At 43.1% G+C, this 26,891-nt stretch overlaps 1 protein-coding gene across 2 annotated transcripts in view; it reads right to left on the bottom strand.

Annotated features, from left to right (window-relative positions):
• Nucleotides 1-23,686, bottom strand: part of arfgef1 (ADP-ribosylation factor guanine nucleotide-exchange factor 1 (brefeldin A-inhibited)) — a 62,620-nt gene extending 38,934 nt beyond the window's left edge. For both annotated transcript variants that reach the window (XM_061238315.1, XM_061238316.1), the window contains exon 1: nucleotides 23,391-23,686. In XM_061238315.1, coding sequence (XP_061094299.1) covers nucleotides 23,391-23,514 — 124 coding nt within the window. In that variant the 5' untranslated portion in view covers nucleotides 23,515-23,686. The remainder of the gene's footprint in view (nucleotides 1-23,390) is intronic.
• Nucleotides 23,687-26,891: the final 3,205 nt, after the last annotated feature.

Genomic DNA, 26,891 nt, shown 5'->3' with positions numbered 1-26,891 from the left:
CTCGCCATTTGTCCTTGTGTGCCCCTGATATCAGGCTTGCACTCAAGAACATCCATTGAGTTCTCCTGCCAATAACTAGGACACCCTCAGGGGCGGACCCAGATGTTGTTGTTTTGGTACATTATAGTTTCATTTGCTTTATAGAGGTCCCAACTATAAATAGCTAAAAATCACTCACTTCAACAAAAACAGGCTCAGGTGGCTGCCTGACTGCACATAACCCAGCAAACTTGTGCATCTTCCCTTAGTGGCCCACATCAAGCAAAGATGATGCACTTTCCTCAAATTCAAGCCCCCACCTCCGCAAATTCTGTCCAACCAGCAAGTTTCATCAACAGCCAGACCAGTACTGGGCACCGCAAAAGTAAAGGCTAATGGTGTTCCTTGGGAAAAGGTCACTGCTCATGATAACAATGGCAGAATGTGACAGCAGGAGAGGCTCCCCCTTAGAAATGTGTGCCTATATTTAGGTACTTTTTAATTAAGATTCAATAAACTGCAGTCACATTTTTGTATAGCACAAAACTTAATTAAACAAGCTTGTGTCCCCTTTAATTAGCCCTAGCATTAATCACACACACGGAATGGATGCTAGTCCTCGACCCGCATGCAGGCTGGCTGCTAACTCAATGTACAAGGGAACGCTATGAACACAGCTGGCCGCATCAAGCAATTCCAACACAATTAAGCAACGTTCAGTTGTTGTTTAAAAAAAATTCACTTGGAGATATGCAAATTTACAGAAACCATAGCAACTCTGCACCTGAAGTCCTATCTGGGATGCTTTAACAGGCCTGCTCCTGTGCCCTGCTCAGAATACAAACAAGGCTGCTGGTGGCTGCATGTAAAGGTAGCATTCACAGATATGCTTCAGTCTGACAGTCATTTCAACACCTCACTTCCCAAGAGAACAAGCACAACTGCTTTTAGTCACACATGGGAATGGTACAGAAATTTCACCATAGTTTGGCGATTGGATTTCCATTTGAGTCTGTGAATAAATAATGTAAAGCTAATTTATGAGGACATTTCTCTTCTGCTGCCACAGAATGTCATAAAACAAAAAAAAACACACCATCCTCAAAGCATTTGAAAACGCCATTTGATTAAAGGACTCAACAAAATAAAAAGCCTGTGCACACAGATCTGACATATTTTGTGCCTGAAACTGAAGGCTGAAGATAACGATATCTCATTTCACCAAGCTTAAAAACAAAACATCCTTCACTGCATTTCAATTTCATTAAAGTCAATGGCTGCTAAATATGCATTAAAAAACTGAGAAACAAAGGTAAACATTGTCAGGGCATAAAAGAAAAAAGGGCTCCCTTAGCTGGCCCTCAAAAGGCTTAATATGCTGTGGCCTTGCAGTTTCCATAATTTTATTAAAAATACACAGTTAACTGTAAATGTCAAGGATGATATGACTAAGCATGATGTCATTGTTCAAGATGATGAACAGTCCCCAGTGCCTGGAGCTTGCATGCTAACAAGTAAAGCTGAACGAGACAAAATAACATGCTGCAGGCTACACTACACAGTGTACAGGGTTAGTGTACACTACACAGAGCATACTGTATGTTACACTACACATAACATGCTGCAGGCTACACTACACATAACATGCTGCATACGGTATGTTTCACTACACATAACATGCTGCAGGCTACACTACACATAACATGCTGCATACTGTATGTTTCACTACACATAACATGCTGCAGGCTACACTACACATAACATGCTGCATACGGTATGTTTCACTACACATAACATGCTGCAGGCTACACTACACAGAGCACACTGTAAGTTACACTACACAGAGCATGCTCTGGGGTTAGTGTACACTACACAGAGCATACTGTATGTTACACTACACAGAGCATGCTTTAGGGTCAGTGTACACTATATAGAGCATGCTCTGGGGTTAGTGTACACTACACAGAGCATACTGTATGTTACACTACATAGAGCGCACTGTAGGATTACAATATATTGGCAGTCTCACTCAATCCAGGCTAGTATGCAAAGTGCCACACATTCCCAAACATGACACTGGGGAGTATCACCCTGGGGAGTATGAGTTTTCCATTTGCTGTTGTAATATGAAGGAGAAATTCTGAGGACATTTAATTCTATTGTGTTTGGTGGTACAGTCAAACAATCTAAATTTGACACCATACATGAGACAGTTCAGCTTGGATTGCAGAGGAATGTCAAGGAATCCATTACTCCACATGGTGAAGCTCAAAAGAAGTTTAAAATGAAAATTTTAATATTTTAAATTTGTATAACTGATGATGCCATAGTTTTTGATGATCACAGGCTTTTTGGCCAAATGTAGAAGACTTACACGGAAATATGTCCTATTACACAGCATCACTTAGGGTAATAAAGGCCCACAGAACCTCTCCCTACATCGCACATTACATTTCTGTGCATGTTTAAGGTCATACCTCAAGGTTATCTCTGCAAAAGCAAGATTTTAACACCTAAAACTGGACTCCCCCTACTTTGGAGTGCCCCGGATCGTGTTTCAGCCAAAACCTGCAGGAGTTCTTCTGGAGGAAAAATAATAATATTTTAAAATGTTAGATAAACTCCCCAAAAAACTATTTTATCCAAGCATTTGGTGGTTGATCTACTAGACCTTTTGAATGCCGCAAACCAAGGCAGTTACAGTATGTTTGCATTTGTCATCATTGGTTCATGACAAATGTACAGAAAGGGGGAGAAATGGGAACTCCTACCTTAACTCTCGGCACACACGCACGCTCTTTGGACACGTTTCAGCATCGTGTTCATACTATGCCACCCAGTAATCCCTCTGACATTCTAAGAAATGCTGATGGATTCCCGGGAATGCCACTACATTTGTTTTGAATCTAAACAGCTCTGGGCTGAGGAGGGAATTATTTGCCTTGGAAAAAAAACTAAAAAAATAACACAACACTATTTCAGTTTCTTCCAAAGTGGAAATTCAATACCCATCACAATCCTGCCCGTGCAAGATACCGGAGCTCGAGCACCTCATTGTATGCAAGAGAGAACACAGTAAACAAATGGCACTTCCACTACAGTCAGCATCTATTTGGTGCTTGTTGCCAGCAAAACTGAGTAAATTAATCATTCTGAACAACCTGCAAGAGCTCCAAAGACAAGCTCTAATAACATCTGAGCCCCCTAAAACCACTCAGCTGGCAAACGTGAGGAACAATGCACGCCTCAGGGGGCTCTCCAGGACCTGTAACAAGGATGGGGCAGAGAACCCAAAAATGCACAATACAAAGCTGGAGAACCCCGTATTTCTCCAACAGCCTTTTGAGCCTCCCGCAATCCAGTGTAGCGACTAACATCAAATAAACTACCACCTCAAATAACATATTTGAATATGGAAAACAGGACTACTTTCATCTAGGTTCTATGGAAACCCTCGCTTTGAAATTCAACACAGTGGAGCTGAAAAAGGATACGGTCAGGTGGGGTCTCTGTGGCAATCTGTGAATAAATCTGCTTTTGCCACGAATTACAGTAATACCTCAAAAACAAATAGTCCCAGAAACAATCATTTTCAAGATCATTTTGCACTGTTAGCCTATACTCGGAAAGCCATAAAATAGGCTGGGTATGGGAAACCTCCATTTTTAAATAGTCTGTAGCTTTAAGGAAGCAAGTGTACTGCTTCTTTTAAACCATTGTCTGTCACCGAAAATGGGGTAACAAAGTTCTGAAGTATCATAGTGCTGCTACTCCTGAATTACTGGACTAAATATTATAATTAAGTCAGAGCCTCGGCTGAAAGCCTCATCAATGCCTTCACATCACCCAGTGACAAGCACAGGAGGAGGAGCTGAAATCTTTCACCGAGGATCTGGGAAGATTCAGAACAATCCTCCAATTACAAATGCCACAAGGTTATCCCAAACATGCACCTCTTTTGATTTCTAAAGTTTCGCAATTAGAATGCTACTAACTCAACATGTAGTCAAGAATCTGAACCAAAACTGGTTGACATGACTGAAAATTCCTGGTCTAGAAACAACAACTGTAGAGAATTTATTATGGGGGGGGTTACTGTTCGTGGTGAGGCATCGTGAGACACTAGATCCTTCACGATGGCCCTGAAACGGTGCCAGATCACAATCGGTTTGAGAAAGACAGAGAAGCAGACAGGGAAAGAAAAACAGAGAGAGAATATCAATGCTCATTATTCTCACTGCATTACAGGGGGTAAATAAAAAGCTCCATATTCAACTGATAGGGATTGTCTTAACATATACTGTATGTACGCAGTCTCAGACACTGAATCAAAAGTACATTGTGCACTCAGTCTTATCAATTGGCCTTCCCCTGGCTCCGTACCACTGCCAGAGCAGACACACATTACCTGATAAACACTGAAATGCAGCAGTATTGACTGTGGTGAATTTAGCTTAAAGCCTGTTTGTTACACTTGGGACTTTTAGAAAGCAACCAGCTGAAATGTCCCAGTAGGAAGTCTTGCCCAAAGAAAATAACAAACACAAACAAAAATAAATACATTTATCATGGTTTTTAGGCTGCAAAGATTGTCTGAGGTTGTAGCAGAGGCATCAAACTAAATTCTGAACCGATCAGCAAAATTACAGGCTTTGCTCTTCAATCACAGACTATCCGAAATAGGGCCTGGGTTCAAAAATATCCTTTAAAACCATATCTTTGGAGAAAACAGCCATTGAATCTGGCTACTGACCAAAGTGATTACCAGATCCGTGAACATCATGAGAAAAAGAGAAAGAATAAGAAGAAAAAGAGAAAATAAGAAGAAAAAGGTAACAAACATATCTGACAACAAAGATGTTGTGTATTAAACAAATTCTCACTTGTGTGAAGAGAGAAAAAAATGATTAAGTTCTTAATTGATTCAAACAAAAAAAGCCAGCAGGCCCTGTTAGAAGGTTTCTGCCAATCAGCCACCAGGTGACCACACACATCACTCCCTAAGCCAGGGAACAAAAAGGATCCATACACAATGCAGGCGCATTTCACAACAGTACAATCACTGATCTAAATCCCCGGCTCTTCCTCCGCTCAGTGAGAGTACAAACAATTGTGTAGGTACTTTCAAAGTTTCAAAGCCGAGGTCCTGCACAGTTGGGTAATTACAGGAGCCACGGAAAGCTATATCCTCAATATTTTGGATGTAAATGGACAGGAAACATTATATACACCTCTAAGTGTTTTGGAACATCTGAAGCGTATGCGTAAAAAAGTACCAACAGTTTAAATTCAGCTCAAATTCAGTTTTGAAGCTGAAATGTGAAAAGGGAGAATTTGTTTTCATTTTCATGTCGCATGGATCAAATATTTAACATGATGACAAAACATTAGTGTGATTTGTCAATTCCACACATTAGGTGTAAAACATGGACAGCAAATACAACACATTACAAGAAGCTGGCATCAGACAAAGAGAGACTTGGGGAGCGTATCCACAAATACATTTTAAAATAAAAGCATAAATAAAGAGGTTCAGCTTCGTGTTTGGGACAAAATATTAGGAGACAGTTATTCTGGGGAAGCACTTGTGCCCTCAGAGGAACTGTTTACAGACAGATCCTGACTGAACCGGGAGTACAGAACCCATGCAGCAGAACAACATCCCCAACCCTGCTCAGAAATGGAGCTGTGTTGAATCTTCTCTGCTGAACCGGAACAGTCCGGAACTGCGACCCTGTGAACCCAAAGCCGCTCGGCTAAATAGCCCCGGAGTCGAGACACACCCCTCTCAGCAGATTTCAAAGGAAAAGTGACATCCTTAGCCTTTAAGCTACTGTAATCCTACATCGGTGTCAGCACCCTGATTCAAAAACATCTCATGGAAAACTTGAGACATGTACAGATACAATCCTGTTTGCATGGTTACATTGTAATACACCTGCTACCAAGCAAAATGAGTGCAAATATGGTGGGGGTGTTATGACACTAGAGCTCAATACATCAAAACGATTTATTTTAAAAAGGGATGTGCAGCATATCATATCTCACATTGATTTAGCCTCATTGCACCTTGCAAAACAAAGTACTGACTTTAGCAAAACCCAAAGGTAAACATGAATCACTTGTCTAAACCGTCCTAATGAGTTTTGGTGTAAAAAGGTTGCGGTATTCCCAGAGGCGTGGGCTTCCTGTGATGTTGTGCTGCTCCAGCGTTTACTTAACCAGCTGAGCTCACTGCCATCACCTAACGAGCAGCCGCCTTCCGCACCTGTGCAGAACAGATGCTCCGCTTCCCAGCTGTGAGCAGCTGCACCACTCCTAACCCCAGCCACGGTTCTAACCCCGCTCCTAACCCCAGCCACGCTCCTGACCCCGCTCCTAACCTCAACCACGCTCCTGACCCCGCTCCTAACCCCAGCTACACTCCTAACCCCGCTCCTAACCCCAGCTACACTCCTAACCCCGCTCCTAACCCCAGCTACACTCCTAACCCCGCTCCTAACCCCAGCTACACTCCTACCCCGCGCCTAACCCCAGCCATGCTCCTGACCCCACTCCTAACCCCAGCCCCACTCCTAACCCCAGCCACGCTCCTAACCCCAGCCACGCTCCTAACCCCAGCCACGCTCCTGACGCTGCTCCCGGCCCCAGTCCTAACCCCAGCCACGCTCCTGACCCCGCTCCTAACCCCAGCTACACTCCTAACCCCGCTCCCAACCCCAGCCACGCTACTAACCCCGCTCCTAACCCCAGCCACGCTCCTAACCCCAGCCCCGCTCCTGACCCCGCTCCCGGCCCCAGTCATGCTCCTAGCCTCGCTCCTAACCCTGCTCCTAAGCCCGCTCCTAGTCGCTGAGTTGCTAAACAAGCGCTCTGGTACCAGTGAGCCAAATGGGCAGAATACTCAATATGATTATGGCCAAAGATGGAACATCCATGACAATAAAGACATCTGCACTACAGTTCTTTAGGGGGAACATAGGACATGTAAATTGTCCCTGAGATATGGCCCTTATAGTACCATAGACCAAACTACAGAATAACCCATGGGTATATAGAAGGAGGGGGGGTTGCTGGATTCAAAGCTTAGAAGGTGTAGCTCCCTTGGCTCAATTGTGCATATCAGAACTTGAAACATGACAAAGCAAATCAATTTTTCATATTTACAGAGTTTTCCTTGAGGAATTCCAGTCTCAAAAAAGCCTCAAAAGAAGAGCTGTATGCCAAGACACATGCATCTAGGCCACAGAAATAGCTACGCATCAGACAGGCCACACTTCCCCACACAGGCAGCTGCACGAGCAGTGTCTCAGAGAGTATAACCAAATCCAAATCATGCCTGATGCCTTCCCTAATCCATCACCGGACTGAACCGCTGCTGAACATTATCATAATCAATGCCTCCGTTAATCATACATATATATAATACATCCAAATGTATTTTACAGCAGGTACATATAGGCCATCAGCAGCCTCTTATTAGCCTTTTCTGTCACTTTTTCTGAAGTAAGAAAAGTCATTTGTGTACAGCGCATTCATTCTTCAGGGAAGAGCTGGCTGGTTTTCTGGGACTGTTTTTCCCGCTATAAGTGAAGAGCTTGTCACAGCAGGGCCTGTGGTGGACACTCCACTGGCACGACGCGTCACTCCTGTAAGCTACACCGCATGAGTCGTCTCTCTCCTACAACTTTAAAACAAGACTAACTACATCATTAAAACTCCTTCCACGGGTGCGTTCCAGACGCACGTCCTGGACCATCTGGGACCAGCATCCAAACACACGGAGTGAGACTCACAAATAAAAGCATTTTCAATTAATTCCTCAACACATTTTCATGCTTGTTTGTATACAAAACCTAAGAAATTCCAAGTTCCCCTCCCTCCATCCCTAAATAAATGAGCAAATTTGCACAAATGACCTAAATTAACTTTAAAATTGCCCGAGTGCTCACAGTACCAATTCCATTTTCACACTATCAACATTATAGATTGGCCAACCTCCGGTGATTCTCTGTGTTTAGAGGCAGTGCAATCTGAATTAAGCAAGACTTAAGCAGGCATACTAATGGCATTTCAAGCCATGAAAACAACCCCAGAGGCCCACCGCGCAGTAAAACGGCGCACGTGTGAACACCACCTGACAGCTCTTACAAGTCCACCGCTCACCTTAAAGTTGCTGCACTGCCCACTGCTGCGAGACGCACTTAACGTGCAGCCAGATCGGCCGAAGGAATGGAAACGCCGATGGCGGGAATGGAATGCTAGCTTCACCTGGACAAATCGTCCTTTTTAATCAACTAAATTAATTCAATTTATCCGATTATGCAGTCAGTCTGGCAGCGAGGGACCCGCATTCAAAAGCATTTTACATCAATTAGGCAACAAGCTGCTGCCTGGTGAATAATCACGCTGTTTGGCATAAGCGCGTCTTCGGGGCGGGTGTGGGGGAGACGGAAAAACGGGAGATCTCCAGAGGACTTCCGCAACATGCCACGACAACCGGCGAAGACACCGGCCTCCAGCTCGCAAAAAAAACCCCCTGAATGAATAAACTCAATCTGACTCATCCTCACACTCCACACTCCACCCCCCCCCCCCCCCCCCACCCAACTTCTCTGTGGCGGCCTGATAAAAAAAAACAAAAAACCCATAATGCACTGTGTAATTTATCTTTGCATTGCTGGAGACCTCATTTGGATGTTTGTTTTTGTAGAGCGCGGCGCTGCTTCTTCTCCCAGGGGGCCGCCCCTCCGCACAGCCGCGCCGCGGGCGCGCCATCGCCACGGCGACTCCGCGGGCCCCCGTTCGCTTCGGGCCCCCGCCCGCCCGAGGCGGCCCACTTCCCAGACGAGCGCACCCGCAGCCGGGACGGTCTCGCCCTCCGTGCCGTCACCTGACAACCTGCCTCCAGAATGCCACGCTGTCGCCTGCCGCCACATTTACATTTCAAAGGCAGGAGAAGCCATCAACAGCTCTGCCTTGGCACAAATTCAATACGGATTTAAACCACTTAAATGCAGCATTAATTCCAACTCAACTGCACTTGCCTTACAAACCCAATGATTATACAATCCTCCCCACCCCCCTCAAGGGTACAACTGCAGCTTGCACTTCCCTTCGCATCACAATTACCATACTGAAAATAACAGAAATGTGTTGTGAGATCCCGTGGAGGAAGATGAAGCCATTTTAGAGTCTAGAATATTATAAAGCTTTCTTTGTAGTTAATTTTCCTAACACAAAGCACCTTGTACAATGTCCTCTTACAATATTAATTTGTTACAGTAGACAGTACAACAGCATCAAGCCCACACAATGATGACAATAACATGTCAAATTGAATTACTAGGTCTATATCAATCCAGACACCTGAATGAGCTGGAATAACAAACATGCCAAAGTCTAAGCAGGACAGAGGCGAATCTGCAGGATTACTAACTGTCAGAAAGTAAAATTGGACAATTGTTCTTCTGATGGCCAGTAATACTGTGTACTCTATATCCATTCTGAGGACTCACCAGGTTACCTGCTAGTTTAATACTTGAACTGTTATAATCTGAACCTATAGGCCAGCGGAGGGTGGGTATCCCCCTATAGCCACGTTACTATTGAGATCTCTTACCATCGGGGAGTTTTTTCCCGCCACCGTTTGAGGGTTTTTCTCGTACTACGGAGTAATTTACCTCGTATGCTATTTGGGGGCTTAGGGCTGACATTTCCCATTTTCCAATGGGACAGTCTGCTGTGATAAGCGCTATACAAATAAAATGTAATTGAACTGAAAAAACTGAATAGTAGAAAAAGGCCTTTGAATCTTCTGACCAAACACATGTTTTAAAGACACATTTTTTCCTTGCATCTATGGTGTACAAGATAAAGATTTACTTTATAAACCCGGACAATTTATTTCGATGGAAATGCAGAAGCTGGAGGATCTGTATCGAAGTTAAGTTCTGATTGGTGGTTCAACCTCAGACCTAGCAACGGTTTGCCAATTACAGACCTTTTCATGCTGGGCTATCCTTGGGGTCGGATCACAAATCCTTGATAGGAGAAAAAAATAAATTTCCATACCAGGTATGTAATTTGTTTAGCTATTTTAAAGTGTAAAATTCTAAGATGTCTAAACAAACCCAGTGAACAATATGAATTTAGCACAGGGCAGTTTAACACTAGACATCTCACAGGGCACTTCGCAAACCTCAACACCGGAAGTAGATTGGCAGAGATTCCAGATGTAACACTTTGAAAGGGTGAACAGAATGTTACAGACCAGAGACAAGAATACAAAATGAGGAAACAATAATAGACCATATCTAATGAACGAAAAAATGAGACAATATAAATAACTTAATAAATCTTAATTAAAATGACATTGGCATTTGCAACAATTAGAATTAGAATTATTATGCGTGCAAGCCTGAAGGTAATGGGCCTATATGATCAATGACTACTAGTTTTATATTGATGTAAAAAGTGTGAAAAATGTGGAGTACATGTTAATAATCCAGTATTTCAGAAACAATCTAATTCTCCAGATAAGAGCTACTGCATTTTTGTTGTCAAACCATTTGAAATAAATGTGAGCTGAATGAAAATGCACAAAATGAGGTAAAATCTTCAAACCACATACTGGAAAATTGATGACAACCGAAAGCACGCAGTCACATGACCATTACCCTATCCACACACGGGGTGCTCAAGTGAAGCACAGTAAACACCATTCACCTGAGTCACATCACATGACTCTATGGCTGATCGACGAGTGTAGGTGTTGCGTGATGAGCTCTCCTACCCACAACGGCATGCTGTTGTTCTACGGGGTAGGAAGGATCCGAGAGGTTATCTTCAGCTTTCCGCTCAGTTCCCATTTAATAAGAACGTTTCCTCGAGGCAAGCTTTCACACAATGACGGCTCGCCGTTAAGAAGTTAAAGCAGCCGCTATGGCTGAAACCGAGAGAGCTGAGCTTGAGTATCTGTCGGGAGAAATGCTACTTTAAATGTCACCGTCTTTGAAAAGGAAGGACGCCGGGGTGTGTGTGTCTCCCAAAAGGACTTCCATTGGCAGGCACTGGAGCATAACAAACCGTAAGAGAAAACCTCTCTTCACTTTCCACAAGCACATCACAGCTCCGTTATGATGCAGCAGTGCCCGTCATGTTTCCATGGCGAGAAAATGAGTGACTGCCCTGAATTTGAATCAGACCGGTTGTCTTCAGCAAATTAACCCTCCGGTTTGAATTTTTCCAGGTGCCCCACGGCAGAAAATGGAAAAGCGACTGACTTTCATTCCAGACGCTCTCCTCTAAAGACAGGTGGAAAACAACAGAATAATTACTGGACGTATGCCGTGTCTGAAAAACCCAACGTCTCACATTTTTTCCTCCCCATTGAACAACAGCGTTTCTAAAGCAAACAGAATAGAGAAACCGAGCACTCTGAATGGACGGGGATTTGGAGCTGAGGTAACGGCACGGCTCGCGGTGGTGCTGAAAACGGTGGCGGTCGGGTCCGGGTGGTTCTGCTTGGCGCAGTGCAGGGCTCACGATGACGGAGGCCCGGTCTCTCGCCAGCTCACGCTTCCATGGTGAGGCTCAGAACAATCTGGCTCCTGACATTTCCATTGTAGCGGGGAAAAAGCAAGACCCACGCTGCCGTAATTACATTCTGGCCAAAGGCAGGAAATCCTGCTCGGGGTTGCCAGGACTACATGATTCCCGGGTCCTCGGCTTGTTTGGGGGGTTTTATCACCGCATTACCATGACAATATGAAGTGGCAAGTTTTTATTGCCGAATGCAGACAAAAATCTTTATTGAAAATAAGATTACAAATCCAGAGTCACTGACAGTACCGGGTTATTAAGTTATCACGCAGGCGTCTGCATTTAATGATTTCGCCATTCGAAACCCACTGTAAACAGAATGCAGGGCCGGCCGCGTAATTTCCTCTCTCCCCAGATCACCCCCTGGCTCAGCATCAGGGCTCTACTCCTCCTCCACCAACGTACACTCAAACTGCAATGTTGGGCAAATCACAAGAACAGGAGAGAAATGTAAGTAAGCTCCGGCCCTTTAATAACTGCCGCCTTCCTCTAGCTCCGGACCTGCGAAAGTGTCCCCATCGCTCTCTCCTTCTGGTAAGGTGAGGCTTCATCAGCCTCAGACGCACGCAGATGGCAGCCTCTAATGAACACAATCACAGGCTCACTCAGCGCAGGTGGGGCTCCGGGACCATCCACTCCCATCAACATTGCAGGTGTACCATAATTAATTCATCACAGGTGCAGGGATTGAATGGACTGGCAGTGAACAGGCCTGCTGCATTATTTACGCTTTAAGTGTAACTAAATATCTTACAATTGTGCCTGTGGTAAAAGATTGGGGTTAGCGTCTTCCCCCGCACTCCCCCAACAGCCAAACCGCAGCATTTAGCATTTCTGCTCTTGTGGAGGTGGCACACACAATAGAGTTAGCTCCCTGCTAATTATCATCTTCATCATTGTTGGTGGCAGTGTGTGTGTGTGTGTGTGTCTCTGTTCAGGACCTCCACGTTTAGAGCGGGCTCTGAATCTCTAACACTGTCCTGTGTTTCAGATCCCAGTGCTCCTCTCAGCACTGAAAAAGCAGGCTGCAAATCAGTCTATCACATTACAGTGCCACTCTTTACCACAATGCCACACACTGGCCAAGATAACAGCTCAATGTCTGATCCCTTAAACGGTCTGAAAACACTTTTATACCCTGTGTTTGTACTGCGTATTTCATTTTATATTTGCATTTCTGGGAGTCGCTGCGTTGTGTGTGCGTGTGTGTGTGCATGGGTGTGTGTGCACGTGAGTGTGATGCATATTATGAAATGTTTACTCAGGCATCATTTTAAGCTGCAGCAGCAGTTATGGTGCATTCATATCAATTTCCATTAACAACAAGGGAAAAAACAGCCAGGGGAAAACAAGCCCAGCACACCGAATCTTCCCTGCTGTGGCCCAAGACCACAGAGCACTGAGGACATGAGCAACATTAAACATGGCTGACGGCTGTTGTATGCTCACTCAGTTTCTCTGGGAGGAAGGGACTCATATGGAAACCCTGCCATTTTAATTAAAAAGTGTCCCCCTTTTGGGTGTTCCGATACGCTTCTTTTTTTTTTTGTCCAAGTCTGGCAGAAAATCTACATTCATAACATGCTGGCAGGTTTGCTTGTTTCCCTACACAAGCCACAGTCCAAATGTAAGTCAGTGGCCATACTGTCCACAATGCTTCAGCTGATAAATAGGACAAGATAAACAATTTCTGTGAATAAATGAACCTTTCAGCGTAAAAAAAGAAGATTAGTGTGAGTGAACGACAGTCGCTTACAGCTTTCCCTGACACCCTCCCAGCACATACAGCTTTGGGCTCTTTCATAGGCAAAATCTGTCACATTTGCATCTTTTCAAACCAGCCGGCCCAGGAGAGCCTGCAGACGTTTCGTCACGTCTCGCCCGCGAACGCCGTACAGTAGCTGCCTCTTTCCCAGACTTCCCTCTGTCACTCCACCCCGTTTCTGATCAGTCGCCGATCCTCCTTCTCTGCTCTTCCTTTCCCCCTCTTCCCTCCTCTGTCGCTCGTCGCCCTCTCTCTCTCTCTCTCTCCCTTCACTCTGCCGGCCCCCCGCTGTTTGGCAAATTCACTTCAAAAGCCCTCATACTCGTTCTCCACTGTGACAATCATTCTGCTTCATAACCAGCAATCTTCTATTAATACTGACACGTCTACCTTGGCTGTGCATACTAATGATGATCGTGGTGCTCACCGTCTCATAATCTCAAATTAGTGTGGATGTCAATTTTAAGAAACCACGGAAAAATTATGAAGCGACAAAATGACCCATTTTAGCGTTAGGTAGCATTTTTACGGCATTCAGTCTTGTTGGCCAATGACAGAGGGAAAAACCCAACCCGGTGGGCACCTGAAATTGAAAACAGAAAAAAATACACCTCTAACAGAGCATGACAATTTATATTTACCAGAAAACAAACCGCCTCTATATACCATGCAGTTTATTTACAGTGGACCATGAGGGCAAGCGTGCTCCTGCAAGTATGAGTCACTGCATGTGAACAGCTCATGCCAACACAAACCTCAGCCACAGAAGCAGCAGTTGCATCCAGGCAGCCACTGGACTGGACTAGACTAGACTACAGTGATTAGAAGAGGAGCAGTGTGGGATAGTACCAGAGGGCCCTCTGAAATGAAAGGACACTACAGGTGATAGAGCGGAGGAGTGCTGGGAGAAGCAGTAGGCCCATCAGGCCATTTCCCGTATCCCTGCACTCACATGACGAGGGCCAGGATTTATCACAGCCACGGCCCGTGAGTCATTCGCTTCCACCAAATCACAGCTCAGCAGCAGCGCCCTGCTCCAATCACAAACCTGCCAGGCAAATTCACACATATGTTAATGATCCAGGGTGCTTAGGACAGAACTGCCTCTCGCACCTGTCGGTTGATTGACAATCAGGGCACCCATATTCATTGGGCAAGAGGTCTAGGTAGGTGTGGCTCCTGTCCAGAGTGCTCTGAATGAAAACCTGTCTGTTTCTTCCCTCAGACCACAGAATGGCATCAGCCACAATTCACCGTGTATCCTCATGCCAGACAAGCCCTCCACAAGGTGAACATTCCGACTCAACCGTTTACTAACGACTCCATTTTGTTTACTGAGGGCATTGATCTAATGCCCTCTAATGGTGGACATAGAAATGTGAAGGAGAGTGAATTTAATCTGGGCTCAACTTTTACGTTAAGAAACAGCATTACATTTATTTAAATTAATTAGATCAGCTGAATGAACGCCAGTTCTCTCTGCTTCGTCCGCGTCAGCAGCCATTTTTGTCCACCGTGAGCATCGCTTTCAGACTGTTAGCAAACATTAGGAAACCTTTGAAGCAAACAGAGAAGGTGCTCAAGTATGTTTGTGAACCTTTTATATTTTCCGTGTTGAATACAGCCAGGCGAGTAGATTTTTTATACATAACCCCTAATCACTCAATTTGTTCAATCATTCCGGTTCATTCCAGTTTCTGTTCAAGGTTTAGCATTAAGACTGCACAAACTGCATGAATCATCCATGATCAAACAATACCGCACAAGGACACTGGTGATGATGGTACACCAGTGGACACCAAGAGCAGGTCTTGAGTTTCTTAAATCCACCCTACAGTGAATGTTTTTCCATTCGGCTTGCAGCACAGTGCCAAGTAGTCTCTGTGTCTGTCCTTTTTGTCATGCCAGCGGCGTACTTTGACATTTTATTCTTCTTCTTTTTTTTTTTTTCACATGCTTCAAAATATGTCCAAGTATCATGTTGGACAAAGTGAGCTTTCAGAATGGATAGAAAATTATCCTGTCATGGTAAAGTGCCTAAAATTGCTTCCATAAAACCTAACTCTAGTTGTGCGATATACTGAAAAGGTTTTGTTACAATGGTTAAATGGTGAAAAGTATACCTAAAACAAGTGGTGTTATGTGTGGAATGGTGAGGAACGCCCCATCCTGACATTGCACACTGTGGGTATGTGAAGCAGAAGAGGCCTTCATTTACTTCATTAAGACATCACATGATCAAGGTTATTCCAAGCCCACAGACACATACTACTGTTCATATATTAAAAACATGACATTTATCGGATGCTGTAGATACTTAGAAAAATGTTTATAAATTGATTTTATGTCAGATTAAAAACAAAAAAAATAATAATAAAGTGAAGATTCTTACACAAGTGGTAAACATGAAATTAGCTCATATCACATTATGAACAGCATTATGCCTACATGGTTGGGAAACCACTGCTCACTGGGTGCATAATTCCAGATCCCTCTGCTTCCCATTTTCCACAGGAGAAAATGTTAATCACAGCATACAGTACAGGAAACACAACGTCTCCGTTCTATAAGGGCAGTATAAGACACTATGACTCTCAAAGGTCAACCAGCAGAATACCAACCAGCACAATAAAACGCCCAAGCAAAGAGCATGCCCGTCAGCGGAGACAGTGGCCTGTAATTTCTCAATATACAGTACAAAGAAATGACCGCCTATACCCTACCTGCAGTCAGCTAAACGAGCATGAGATGCTCCCATCACAGGGAAATGACCATCTATACCTGCACACTGCAGTCAGCTAAACGAGCATGAGATGCTCCCATCACAGGGAAATGACCATCTATACCTGAAAACTGCAGTCAGCTAAACGTGCCTGAGATGGTCCTGTGCTGTGAGCTCTCCCAGGCAGGGGGCTGACCTGTGCTTCAGAGAGGGAACCTGTGCTTCAGAGAGTGAGGCTGTGCTTCAAAGAGGAAACCTGTGCTTCAGAGAGGGAGGCTCTGCTTCAAAGAGGAAACCTGTGCTTCAGAGAGGGAGGCTCTGCTTCAAAGAGGGAGGCTCTGCTTCAGAGAGGGAGGCTCTGCTTCAGAGAGGGAGGCTGTGCTTCAGAGAGGGAGGCTGTGCTTCAGAGAGGGAGGCTGTGCTTCAGAGAGGGAGGCTCTGCTTCAGAGAGGGAAGCTGTGCTTCAGAGAGGGAGGCTGTGCTTCAGAGAGGGAGGCTCTGCTTCAGAGAGGGAGGCTCTGCTTCAGAGAATGAGGCTCTGCTTCAGAGAGTGAGGCTCTGCTTCAGAGAGGGAGGCTCTGCTTCAGAGAGGGAGGCTCTGCTTCAGAGAGGGAGGCTCTGCTTCAGAGAGTGAGGCTCTGCTTCAGAGAGGGATGCTCTGCTTCAGAGAGGGAGGATCTGCTTCAGAGAGGGAGGATCTGCTTCAGAGAGGGAGGCTGTACTTCAGAGAGGGAGGCTGTACTTCAGAGAGGGAGGCTGTGTTTCAGAGAGGGAGGCTCTGCTTCAGAGAGGGAGGCTCTGCTTCAGAAAGGGAGGCTGTGCTTCAGAGAGGGAGGCTCTGCTCATTTATTCTGCTGCTCCCTGATGGGTGAAAATATCAGCACAGCCTCCAGGCCTTAATTTCAGAGAGAAGACCAAAAAATTACAGCCGACATTCTGCCAATTGGTTTTGATTTACATCGCCCAGGATAAATTAAATAGCTGGAATAGTTTCTTTTATGAAATTATACACTGACGCTGCAAATATTTATGTAAATTTAATGGAATTTTAGCACAGTCAATTAAACATGAAAATATTTGCTTCTGTATAAAAACATGTCATACATTTTACAAAAATAACAGCCCGTTAAGCCCACAATCCACACAGCCATAACCAGCCAAACACGAAACTGATTCAAAAAATTAATTCACAGACTGGAGACCAAACACACCACACAGCGCATTCTGGATGCAGCTAGACGAGTGTGCTGGCTGCCGCAGCTTTTTAAACACTGAGGTTTTATGACTCCCGTGGACTTCATAAGATTTCATTGCACACGCTGTACAAAGTCTCATGTTTGCTCAGAAGGAAGACGTGAATTCTTACGGAATTTGCTCCCTGACGATAGCTGCATTTCCAGGAGTGAAGAGCCTGGTTAGGTTGCCCTGTTGGAATCTCACGGACTAAAGTGCAGCCTATACGTCTCCCTACAGTCCTTCCTGTCCCGAGATCCCCTACTGGCAGCCAACCTCCTTCTCTCTCACCAATCAAGACTCCTCCCGTCTTTTCCTCCTAACGTTTCCCAGTGGTGGAACGTACTGCCCATTAACATGCAGTCTCTCGTTCACCTTGAAGGGAAATGCATCACTTCAGCAATGAAAGGCTAATACTGCAACAGATGCTAATTGGCTGCTGATTCATTCCACCTTTTTTTAATCTATGCTAGTGCCTCAATTACGCAGAGCCACAAGTACAGAGCAGAAAAACCACCCACGTCAAAGCAAAATGCAGGTCAAATTAAACTACCCAAATTCATTTTTCACCTGTGGTTATTTACTCAGGGTACACAAAAACTAGCAGGATGTTTAATATTCCAGGAGGGCAAGGCACAATGCCATAGTCTGGCACAAACTCATTCATAGAGTCAGAACAGTAAGAGCTGCAGCTACATTTCAGACACAGCAACAGTAGCCGGTGGTCTAAACACAACAACTGTCATGGCAATTAGCCTAGCTAATCATTTAGCGGTGACAGTTCGCTCATCACTCAGAGGCAGAAATTAGCCGATCGCTCACTGGTTCCTCCTAGCTTATCAGTCACAGGTGGCTTTTAGCGGAGTGCTCAGAGCTGCCACTGCAGCTGAATCAAAACAAGAGCAGGCATCGGTCGGTTGCGCACTACCTGGAAGGACATACAAATGTCACTTATATTTCACCTCCTTTCTCCTGGTTCCTTGCCTGACCAGGAAATCAGGCCCGCCATCATTACGGAAATTCCATTCCGTAAAATGTTCGTTCTTGGAGCTAGGAGCTGGAGCCAAGAGGCTCCTGAAGATTCCTTGAGCAAGGAAACAGGGGAGAATCCTTTCTTTTTTGGGAATTTGTGACGTAAAAATGATCGACCGAACATTCCATTTGCCTAATTTATGTTTTACCAATTGCCCCGTCTTCACCTGCTTTTCTGGGTTTCTTTTCTTGCCTCCCCCGAAGGGTGAAGCTAGGAGCATGGAAAGGAGCAGGGGAAGGAGGAGGTAAAAAAATAAGCAATTGGAAAGAGCCCGATAAATTGCTTGTTGAGGTTTTGTATGATTGAATGTATGAGTATGATGATTTGATTATTTCCATTTCAAAACCAAGGATATAATTTTCTTGATATAAGGACATAATTTTCCTTAATCATTTTAAATTCTTGAAACGCCTGAGTATAGTGCTTTATAGAAAATCTTTCAACGCTGCCCACGCCTGCAAGCAACTGCTGCATGTTTTGCGAAACTCTTCCATCAAGATATCCTGAAACTAGCCTTCCCTCAAAGAGTCATGTGGCTCCATAAAAGATGAATAGCTTGGTCATTCAAGCAATGCTACCCTATCTTTCTTAAATGGCTAAAGCTAGTGATTAATTAGGCTTAGTAAATATAAAAGAACTGATTTAAACAGTGATTAACTCAATCTGTAGTGACGAGGCCTATAAACTGAACCGTAAATGTGGAGGGGTTAATGGATATTCAAGTGCCCTGTGATACTTTGGATCCATGCAATCACCATGCATTTCAGCTTACCATTATCACGATTGCATTTATGATTTCATAGCACTCACCTTTATAATTCAGTTATTACAGCTACTCTTGACAAGCGCATCGATATCCATAATTTTTGGGACAAAGACCCATCATTTATTTATTTGCCTCTGTATTCCACAATTCGTCATTTCCGGAAATGGGGGATATACATATAAACATCGTTGCAAAACCAAAATGTATAAAAATACCCTTTAATAAAATCTGAGAATGAGCACTTTAACCATATTTACCAATTGTGTGATTCCAAATCTAAAATTGTGGCAAATAAAAGGAAAATCAAGACATAATGGGTTTATGTCCCAAACCTTATGGAAGCACGCATTCATCTTCCATACAGTTACAGTGACTGCTATGAACCACTGGCCAACATTATATTCAATGTTGAAAAAGTTTTATTTCTGGGGAGTAGTGGATATGAATGCTGAGGATAATATTTTAAAAGGATTTCTGCATTTACTTCATTTAAATGGTTAAAAAAATGGTTAAAGGCTGTATTTAGTTTACATAAGAAGAACAAACTGATGGGAGCATAGCCCTTAAGACCGTTGTTTAATAAAATCATCATGAATGTACACACTCAGATTAAACACTCTCTAAATGACTTGGCTAGAGTGCCAATTATGCCCTCATCTTAAAAAGGGAGGCCTTAAAAGCCCCTCACATCATTCAAGAATCGGCCTGCGCTTCTGAAATGGGTTCATCACTTTTCACAGATTCTCTGAGAATAATTTAGGCATGCAAACTATGCAAGTTGTCAGATAATGTTTTCTCAAAGGACCAGGGTTAAGTTCATGGGGAAAGTTATTTTCCCATTTCCTACTGTGTCGATTTGGTCAGATCATTTATCTGCTCAATTATTTCAGTAATAACTCACTGGAATAGGCTAACTGTTTTGTTGATGAACTGAAAATAAACAACCAGCTCGATGACATTTTGAACTGAAAAGGAGCTATGCAGGATTAAACATCAAACTTGCTTGTAAAATGAAAGGTCAAAATTGATTCCAACAAACAAGAAAGGGTCATAAGAAGTCTCCCATTTAAGAGTTAATAGGTGGCCACAGCCATTACAGAGCGCATTTGGCCCTGATAATTAGTGTGAAGGTACCAATTAAACTGACTGGATTACTCTAAAAACAGCAGTAGTAGGCTTTGACTCACCGATGATATTTATAAATGTATAGACCATGTCCTGCTACACTAACATAATATCAATGAGCTTACCTGGGGCTTCAACAATTTGCAAAAAAAAAGCAACACAAACTGACTGTGCCATGCATGGACTTCTGAAGAGGATGCATGAGATGGTATATTTTAGTTTTACAAGCCATAGCTTATTGGATCAACTATACAGGCTTCTATAATATATGCTTATAAGTTTGCAGTAACAGTCAAAGGCAGTAGCTTTCATGCAAAATTGATAAGACTGTCTCTTGTGGCTGATTAAAATAAGAGTTATTTTATTTTATTTTTATTTTTATTTTTTTTACCAAATGTTGATATCTGCCCCTATTAATTTCTAATGATACTACCTCATCTTTGATTGAAGATAAAAAAATATATATATACATATTATATGCTTGAATATGAATCTTCCATACACCAAACACAATCATTATGTCAAAAACCCAATAAAGGGCCCGACAAGAAGACAAGGAGATTCTTTCATTCTTTCTTAAGAGCTCTCAGATTGACTGGTCCTAAGTAAACATGGTTTATTTTAATTTGAGACAGATGTGCCTACGTTGGGTGAATTTTGTAATAAGCTGAATTCCGTAGAGATGGACCATACGTGCATGGAACTGTTCTCCTAAAGCACAGCACTGAGGGGCCCAAATTAATCCTCGCTCAAAGCGTGGCCTGCACACACTCAGGGTGCCATCACACTCACCATTTTAATTCACACTGGAGAGTGATTGACAGCTTAATGCTCGCTATCTGGCATTTGAGAAACCACAACCGTATCAGAGAACAACAAACGCTGGAGTTCTTGGCAGAGGTGGCCCAGAGTCCCGGCAAAGCTGACTTGTGCAACTTGATACTCAGTGAACAGTTCTACGACCCCACGAGAGGAACCTACGAAGGACTATGGTCCAGTCACAGAATAGCAAATATATTTTTAGCATGTTAACAGGAACAACTGTTGCTCGTGTGAGGAGACAAAAGAAGTCAAAGTCAGAAATGCTAGCAGTGGTTAAAAGACAACATGGTCTGTAAGGGACGTGGAATACCTTTTAACTAGTTGGTGACATGAAGGTATCAAGGGCAACTGACAGCTATGTACAGAAATGGGAACATAGATTTTCAGACAGTCCAGTGAATGACTATGCACTCAATGGGATTTCACATCATGGATCGTGTGCCCTCTGTCTGGTTAGACTTTCCACTCTGAAAGAAAACACTTCTAATTTGTCATCTGAAATTGATCTAGGACAAAGTACCTGAAAACAGATCTTAATATAAAAGCGCATGACCAGACATCGACCAGAAATAATTAAGCTGCCTGTGAGTAACAATCTATTAAGGGCTTTAATCATGACTGACCCCATTACAATGATACGGCTTTTAAACTCGCACAAGAAAAAACAGCTTAGGAATGAATGAATTACAACAGTGCTTCATTGGTTAAATGTATGAAATGTAAGGTACCAGTATCATTTGAGTTGCATGGCAAAGTAACACTCACTGAATTATTGAATATCAAAAAAGAATAATGGTCAGATTCTACAGATAAATCGTTCAAAGTGTTTTTGTTGCCAGGGAATAGAACAGTTCCACACAGAACAATAACCAAACTGCAAATTTGAGACAGCCACAAATACAACAGCAATGGCAATACAAAGGCAAACACAATGTTCCAAGAGCCATTTGATATGGGCTTTATGTGAAGCAGAAACACTATGACATACACAGCCTGTTCATATTCATAAAACGTGTGCTTTACAATGACAGGTACTATACTCAGCGTAGTATAAATGAGTAGCCACGGATAGAGCCGTCAAAGTAACCTGATTGATGTTGATAGGTAACCGTGAAACCTTTCAGAAATGTTTTTATTCATTTGTAACACTACAATATCATTGCAAACCACTTTATTACAAGTTGTCAAAGTTACTGCAAGTACACGAACAAGAGTTGTGGAGTGCACATATACTCACACAAAACTAGGTCCGTATGTCTAAATACAAAATTATGTGGTAGAACAGTCAGCGTTTGGGAAAGTATTTTCCCTATTGCTTATGAGATCGCCCATAGACATGGGTTGTTGTGCTGACCAAACCCCCACTGATAGGCAGGCGAGTGCAAGCACCTGCACACCCTCATTATTATAGGGAAGCAAAGCTACCTTGCTAGCAAGCAACCTTTCTTAATTCAGCACTGTCATCGCTATTCGTTCTCCATGACTGGGACAACAAGCGAACAAACCGAATATTCGCATCGCAAATAACGGGGTTATCTACACGTGCAGTTGAATGCAATAGGTTATTCACAATTATTTTCCATTTCTACTAGGCTATCTATCAACGTATTCATCTCTCCGTCCCAAAGCAAAGCAACAAAAGAATTTGGAACTGATACATTGTTCCGCTCTATTCTTGCCAAAGACCATGGCTAGCTTGCGCGCTATGGCTGTCCAGCTACCCAAGTAATCCAATATTTATGTCAATGTTAATTACAGTGTTTATTACAAACTACCCAAGTTAACTACCTACCCACTTAGCAAAGCTCGTCGGGAGCTAGTGAGCTGCCAAGTCAAATTATTTGTTTTTGAGACGCTCTATCACTGGCTAATTGGCTAGCTACCGTTAGCTTCCAGTGCCCTAAAAGGTAACCACCCCTGTTGTTTCCCAGCACCTTATTTTGCCATTGAACCAATTAGCTAGATTTCTAGCTAATCGATGTTTAATAAGCACACCCAGTCACACAGGATTACATGTACATATAAAACGGGAAGATAATATTTAACATGTTGACGTCCGCTTACTATATTGACCTTTCAGCTGCAGGAAATATTGTGTGGCTAATTAAGCAAACTAACCATCTATTGATGCAATAGCTGGCCCCACACCTTGCCGGTGCTGGTTAGTGCTGGCTACTGCTTTCCAGTTACGAGTTTGCTTGCAATAGTAGCTAGCGAGCTAGCTTGCAGCTACCCACAGATGTACCCAGCGAACAAGCTTCCCAACATTAACTATCTATGTGACGTGCGGCTAGCAATGACAGCCCAACATTGTAATATTGATAACTAAAACAAAACTTACCTAATGCCACCTCACACGCTTTGCGTAACTGAGAATGGTGAGCCTTTTTCACCTCCTTGTCGGCTAAGATCTTCTCCAACGCTCGGGTTAAAAACATGTTTTTCGTCTTTTTCCCTTCATACATGACGCGCTGGAACTGGGGCGAGGAGAGCCTGTCCCAAGGGCAGAAATGGCTCCCGATCTATCGCTCTTGTAAAAAGCACTACCGATGTGGCCCTAATATACAAACATAAATAAATACGGAAGGTGGGCTAAATGTACACGGAAATCCCTCAGTTTTCCATTAGCAACCTGCCTGCGCCATGTTGGAAGGAAACGACGTCACGCACGTCAAAACGGCCGCAATGAGGCAGGGTGAGTCAGGCAGCAGTTCAGAGAGGGGTAGGGATAGAGAAAGAATAGAGGAAATGTGAGAGAGAAACAGATTGACAAGTGTGCATTCCAAGTGCCCATACATATCGGAGCGATTTAACAAGTGAGGTTGCCTATTCTGATAAACAGCATCCTTTTGCCATACTTTTTCAGAACTGAGGTACTACATTTTACAAGTTGGTGTATTTAAGTGACATAGCCACTAGTGCGCATATCTGCAGTAGTTGCCCTCCCTCATCTGCAGTGTAGCTGCATTCGACAGTGCAAGGTCCTGTGAACTGAGCTGTCTCGGTTATTTCTGATTGGTCAGTGAACCTTGTTCGGAAGTTTTGAATCACTTGTTTTGAGTTCCACTGACCAAACATAGTAGAGGACCCAACACAAAATAACATTTGCATGACAAATCTGAGGAATGAGAATCCCCCAAATTATATTAAAATGCACTATACTCATACTAGTTCTCATCCTATTCTATCGGAGTAAAAACTGTCTAGGCATGAGGCTATCCAGGCATGATGTGATACTTCATGCAGGGCAGGATTCTGGCAATACGTTTTCATTCTCATAGGGATCTCAGATGATCCTCATGATGTGCTCTGTTTTTGCAAGCGACGTCTTAATATGAGATACTTAATAGTTACTTCAAGAGGATTTAGACACTGGGTGGGATACAATTGCATAATGTGATTAGCAGCAACGCCTGTCCAAATGATAAAGATTTCCATATATGAAAGTTAAAGAGAACAATGTGAGGAGACAAACATGACCATTGAACACTAGTGGGAAATAGTTATTTATTTATAATATATTATATATTATAATGTCAGAAATTGCTATGGCTTTAAAATCTTTAGGTTATAAAATATAGCTAGTGCATAAAGGAAAATGCCTGCTAGATAAAAAAAGAGGATCCAATAGGTGCTCTACAACCAGGACTGATAGATTAGATGAGACTCCTTGCTAGGTAGTGCATGTCACAATGAAATGAACACATGATTTAGCTTGTCTCTTATTTTGAACTTGTGGTATGTGATATAGCTAGTTAAATTGCATGCTGTTTTGTGGTCACAGCTTGCATCTTGGCTGTGATTTTGCAAGAGCAACAGAGCCTGTCTCAGCAATTCTGCTCCGCCCTCTCCATTTGCAGTAGTCAAGTTGTGTGAATTTCACAATTGAATCTCAGTGAGCCTACATCTGTGACTCTGTACACGTCAGAGCTGCCTCTCCCTTGTTCGCCTTTTAGGCCATCGATACAGTCATTTAAAAAAAGTTTTTTTGGTCAGTTTGATCTTTTACCTACTAATTGAAATGCCTGGTTGAATTATGACTGTTGCACCAGTCCTAGATTAATTCAATAGTCAGAGTGATGATTGAAACACCTTGGCCTAAATGAAAAAGAAAAACAGGGATTAAAATTTCCCTTGCACAACTCTCAAAAGTTGAACTAATCCAGAGCTCTAACCACTTGTATTTGTTAGTCATCGCTATGGTCCACAATCAAATTGTGACTATGCCAGTGCTGTGGTCAGGACTTCCATGGGTCCCACCACAATTGACCGAGGGAGGACAGGTGGTAGTTGATTAGATATTCCTAATCTCATTTCTTTATAACACTCCTCCATTCAGTTATAGAGCAACTGGCTTTCTGTGCAGCTCTGCCAATGTCTGCACATCTCAGCAGGTGGACTGCAGAGTTAAATAAGTAACAGATTGCCGCTGCCTAATTTTGGAAGATGCACATGATAGTGCATTTCCTTGGCCTGAACTGACAAGATTGTTGTGTTAATGAGTGGTGACACATGGGTTAACAACTACAGGCATTACCCATGAAGAAATAAAGAAATGGGTGCTAAAATTTAATTGCCCAAAAATGCAAAAGGCAAGACAATATTTATTCCATAGCAGGAAAACTGACATAATTCATTATTACTTAACCTCATTAATGATTTTTAATAAGTCACTGGCTAGCGGGGTTCTGCCTGAAATTGACACAATACAAGTGGTTTAGCTGCAATGTGTGCTTTGCACTTGGTTCAAGATGCAGTAACTTGGGATTATGTTCTATTCCTCTCATAGAGCCTGGACAAACATATGATTGTTCACTCTTCTCAAACCACACATGTTCAATGGGGCTTAAGTCTGGTTAGGAGGACATCTGTGGCATAACTGTCCCATTCTTTTTTTCATAAGTAAGCCTTTGTTACATGCACTGGATGAAGAAGAGTGGTGTACTGTTGGAACGATACTGTATTATGTCAGGGTGAATGGCCAGGAAGACCACCAAGCAAGGAGCCAGAAGTTCAGCAACATTGCTTCTGCACTGTGTAGCCAGGTCGCCATCATTCATGGCAATTTAGCTTCTGTAGTGACTAGACACTTCTTCCCAGACTGTTATCTGTGAACCTCCCCATCAATTTGTGGTTGACAACAGTTAATACATCGTCTGTATGTTTGAATTGCATGACATGTCAACCAAAGTTGTCAATTGAAAACCTTTATCATTTGAGTACTCGATTACTGACACCAATTCATTCTTTTTGGTTAAAAGATCATTGGGCAATGTATACTTTGTGCAGGATTTTGGCTATTCTGGTGTAGTCTCAAAGTTGGAACATACTGGGATCTTGCTATTTAGCAAAACACTGTGACTGGTGATCTTCTCCTGAGTTTGGCTGAAATTACAGGCAATGAATGTCAGAGTGTTCAAACTAGGCACCAGGTCTGAATTTTCATATTTACCTGGGTGCAGAAATATAACTATCATCATAATGCAGACATTCATTTAATACAGTCCAGGCATACTTTAAAAATGAAATGTCTTTCTGATGAAGATCAATATATTCTCAACAGCCAGATACCAGTGGCTGATGGTACAGTACTGCAAAAGTACAGAGAGAAAGAGTCCCCGAGGCACTGTAACAGAGAGGTGTTTGAATGTTAATGAGATTAAAATTTTAAATGAACAAAGTATATTTGGCCAGTGAATGACAGATTTGTCAATTAGAAGTGAGGTTTGTGTTTGGTTAGACAATGTGCTTTAACAAATCCATTGAAGTACTTTGCCTGTTTGTCCACATACTTTATTACAGGTTTGATTTCTGCATATTGTTGACAACGGTCATATCACCT

The sequence above is a fragment of the Conger conger genome, chromosome 4 (genome assembly GCF_963514075.1).
Source record: "Conger conger chromosome 4, fConCon1.1, whole genome shotgun sequence".
Classification (NCBI taxonomy): Eukaryota; Metazoa; Chordata; class Actinopteri; order Anguilliformes; family Congridae; genus Conger; species Conger conger.
Note: the sequence above shows the minus strand (reverse complement) of the source record. Positions and strands in the feature narration are given on the sequence as shown.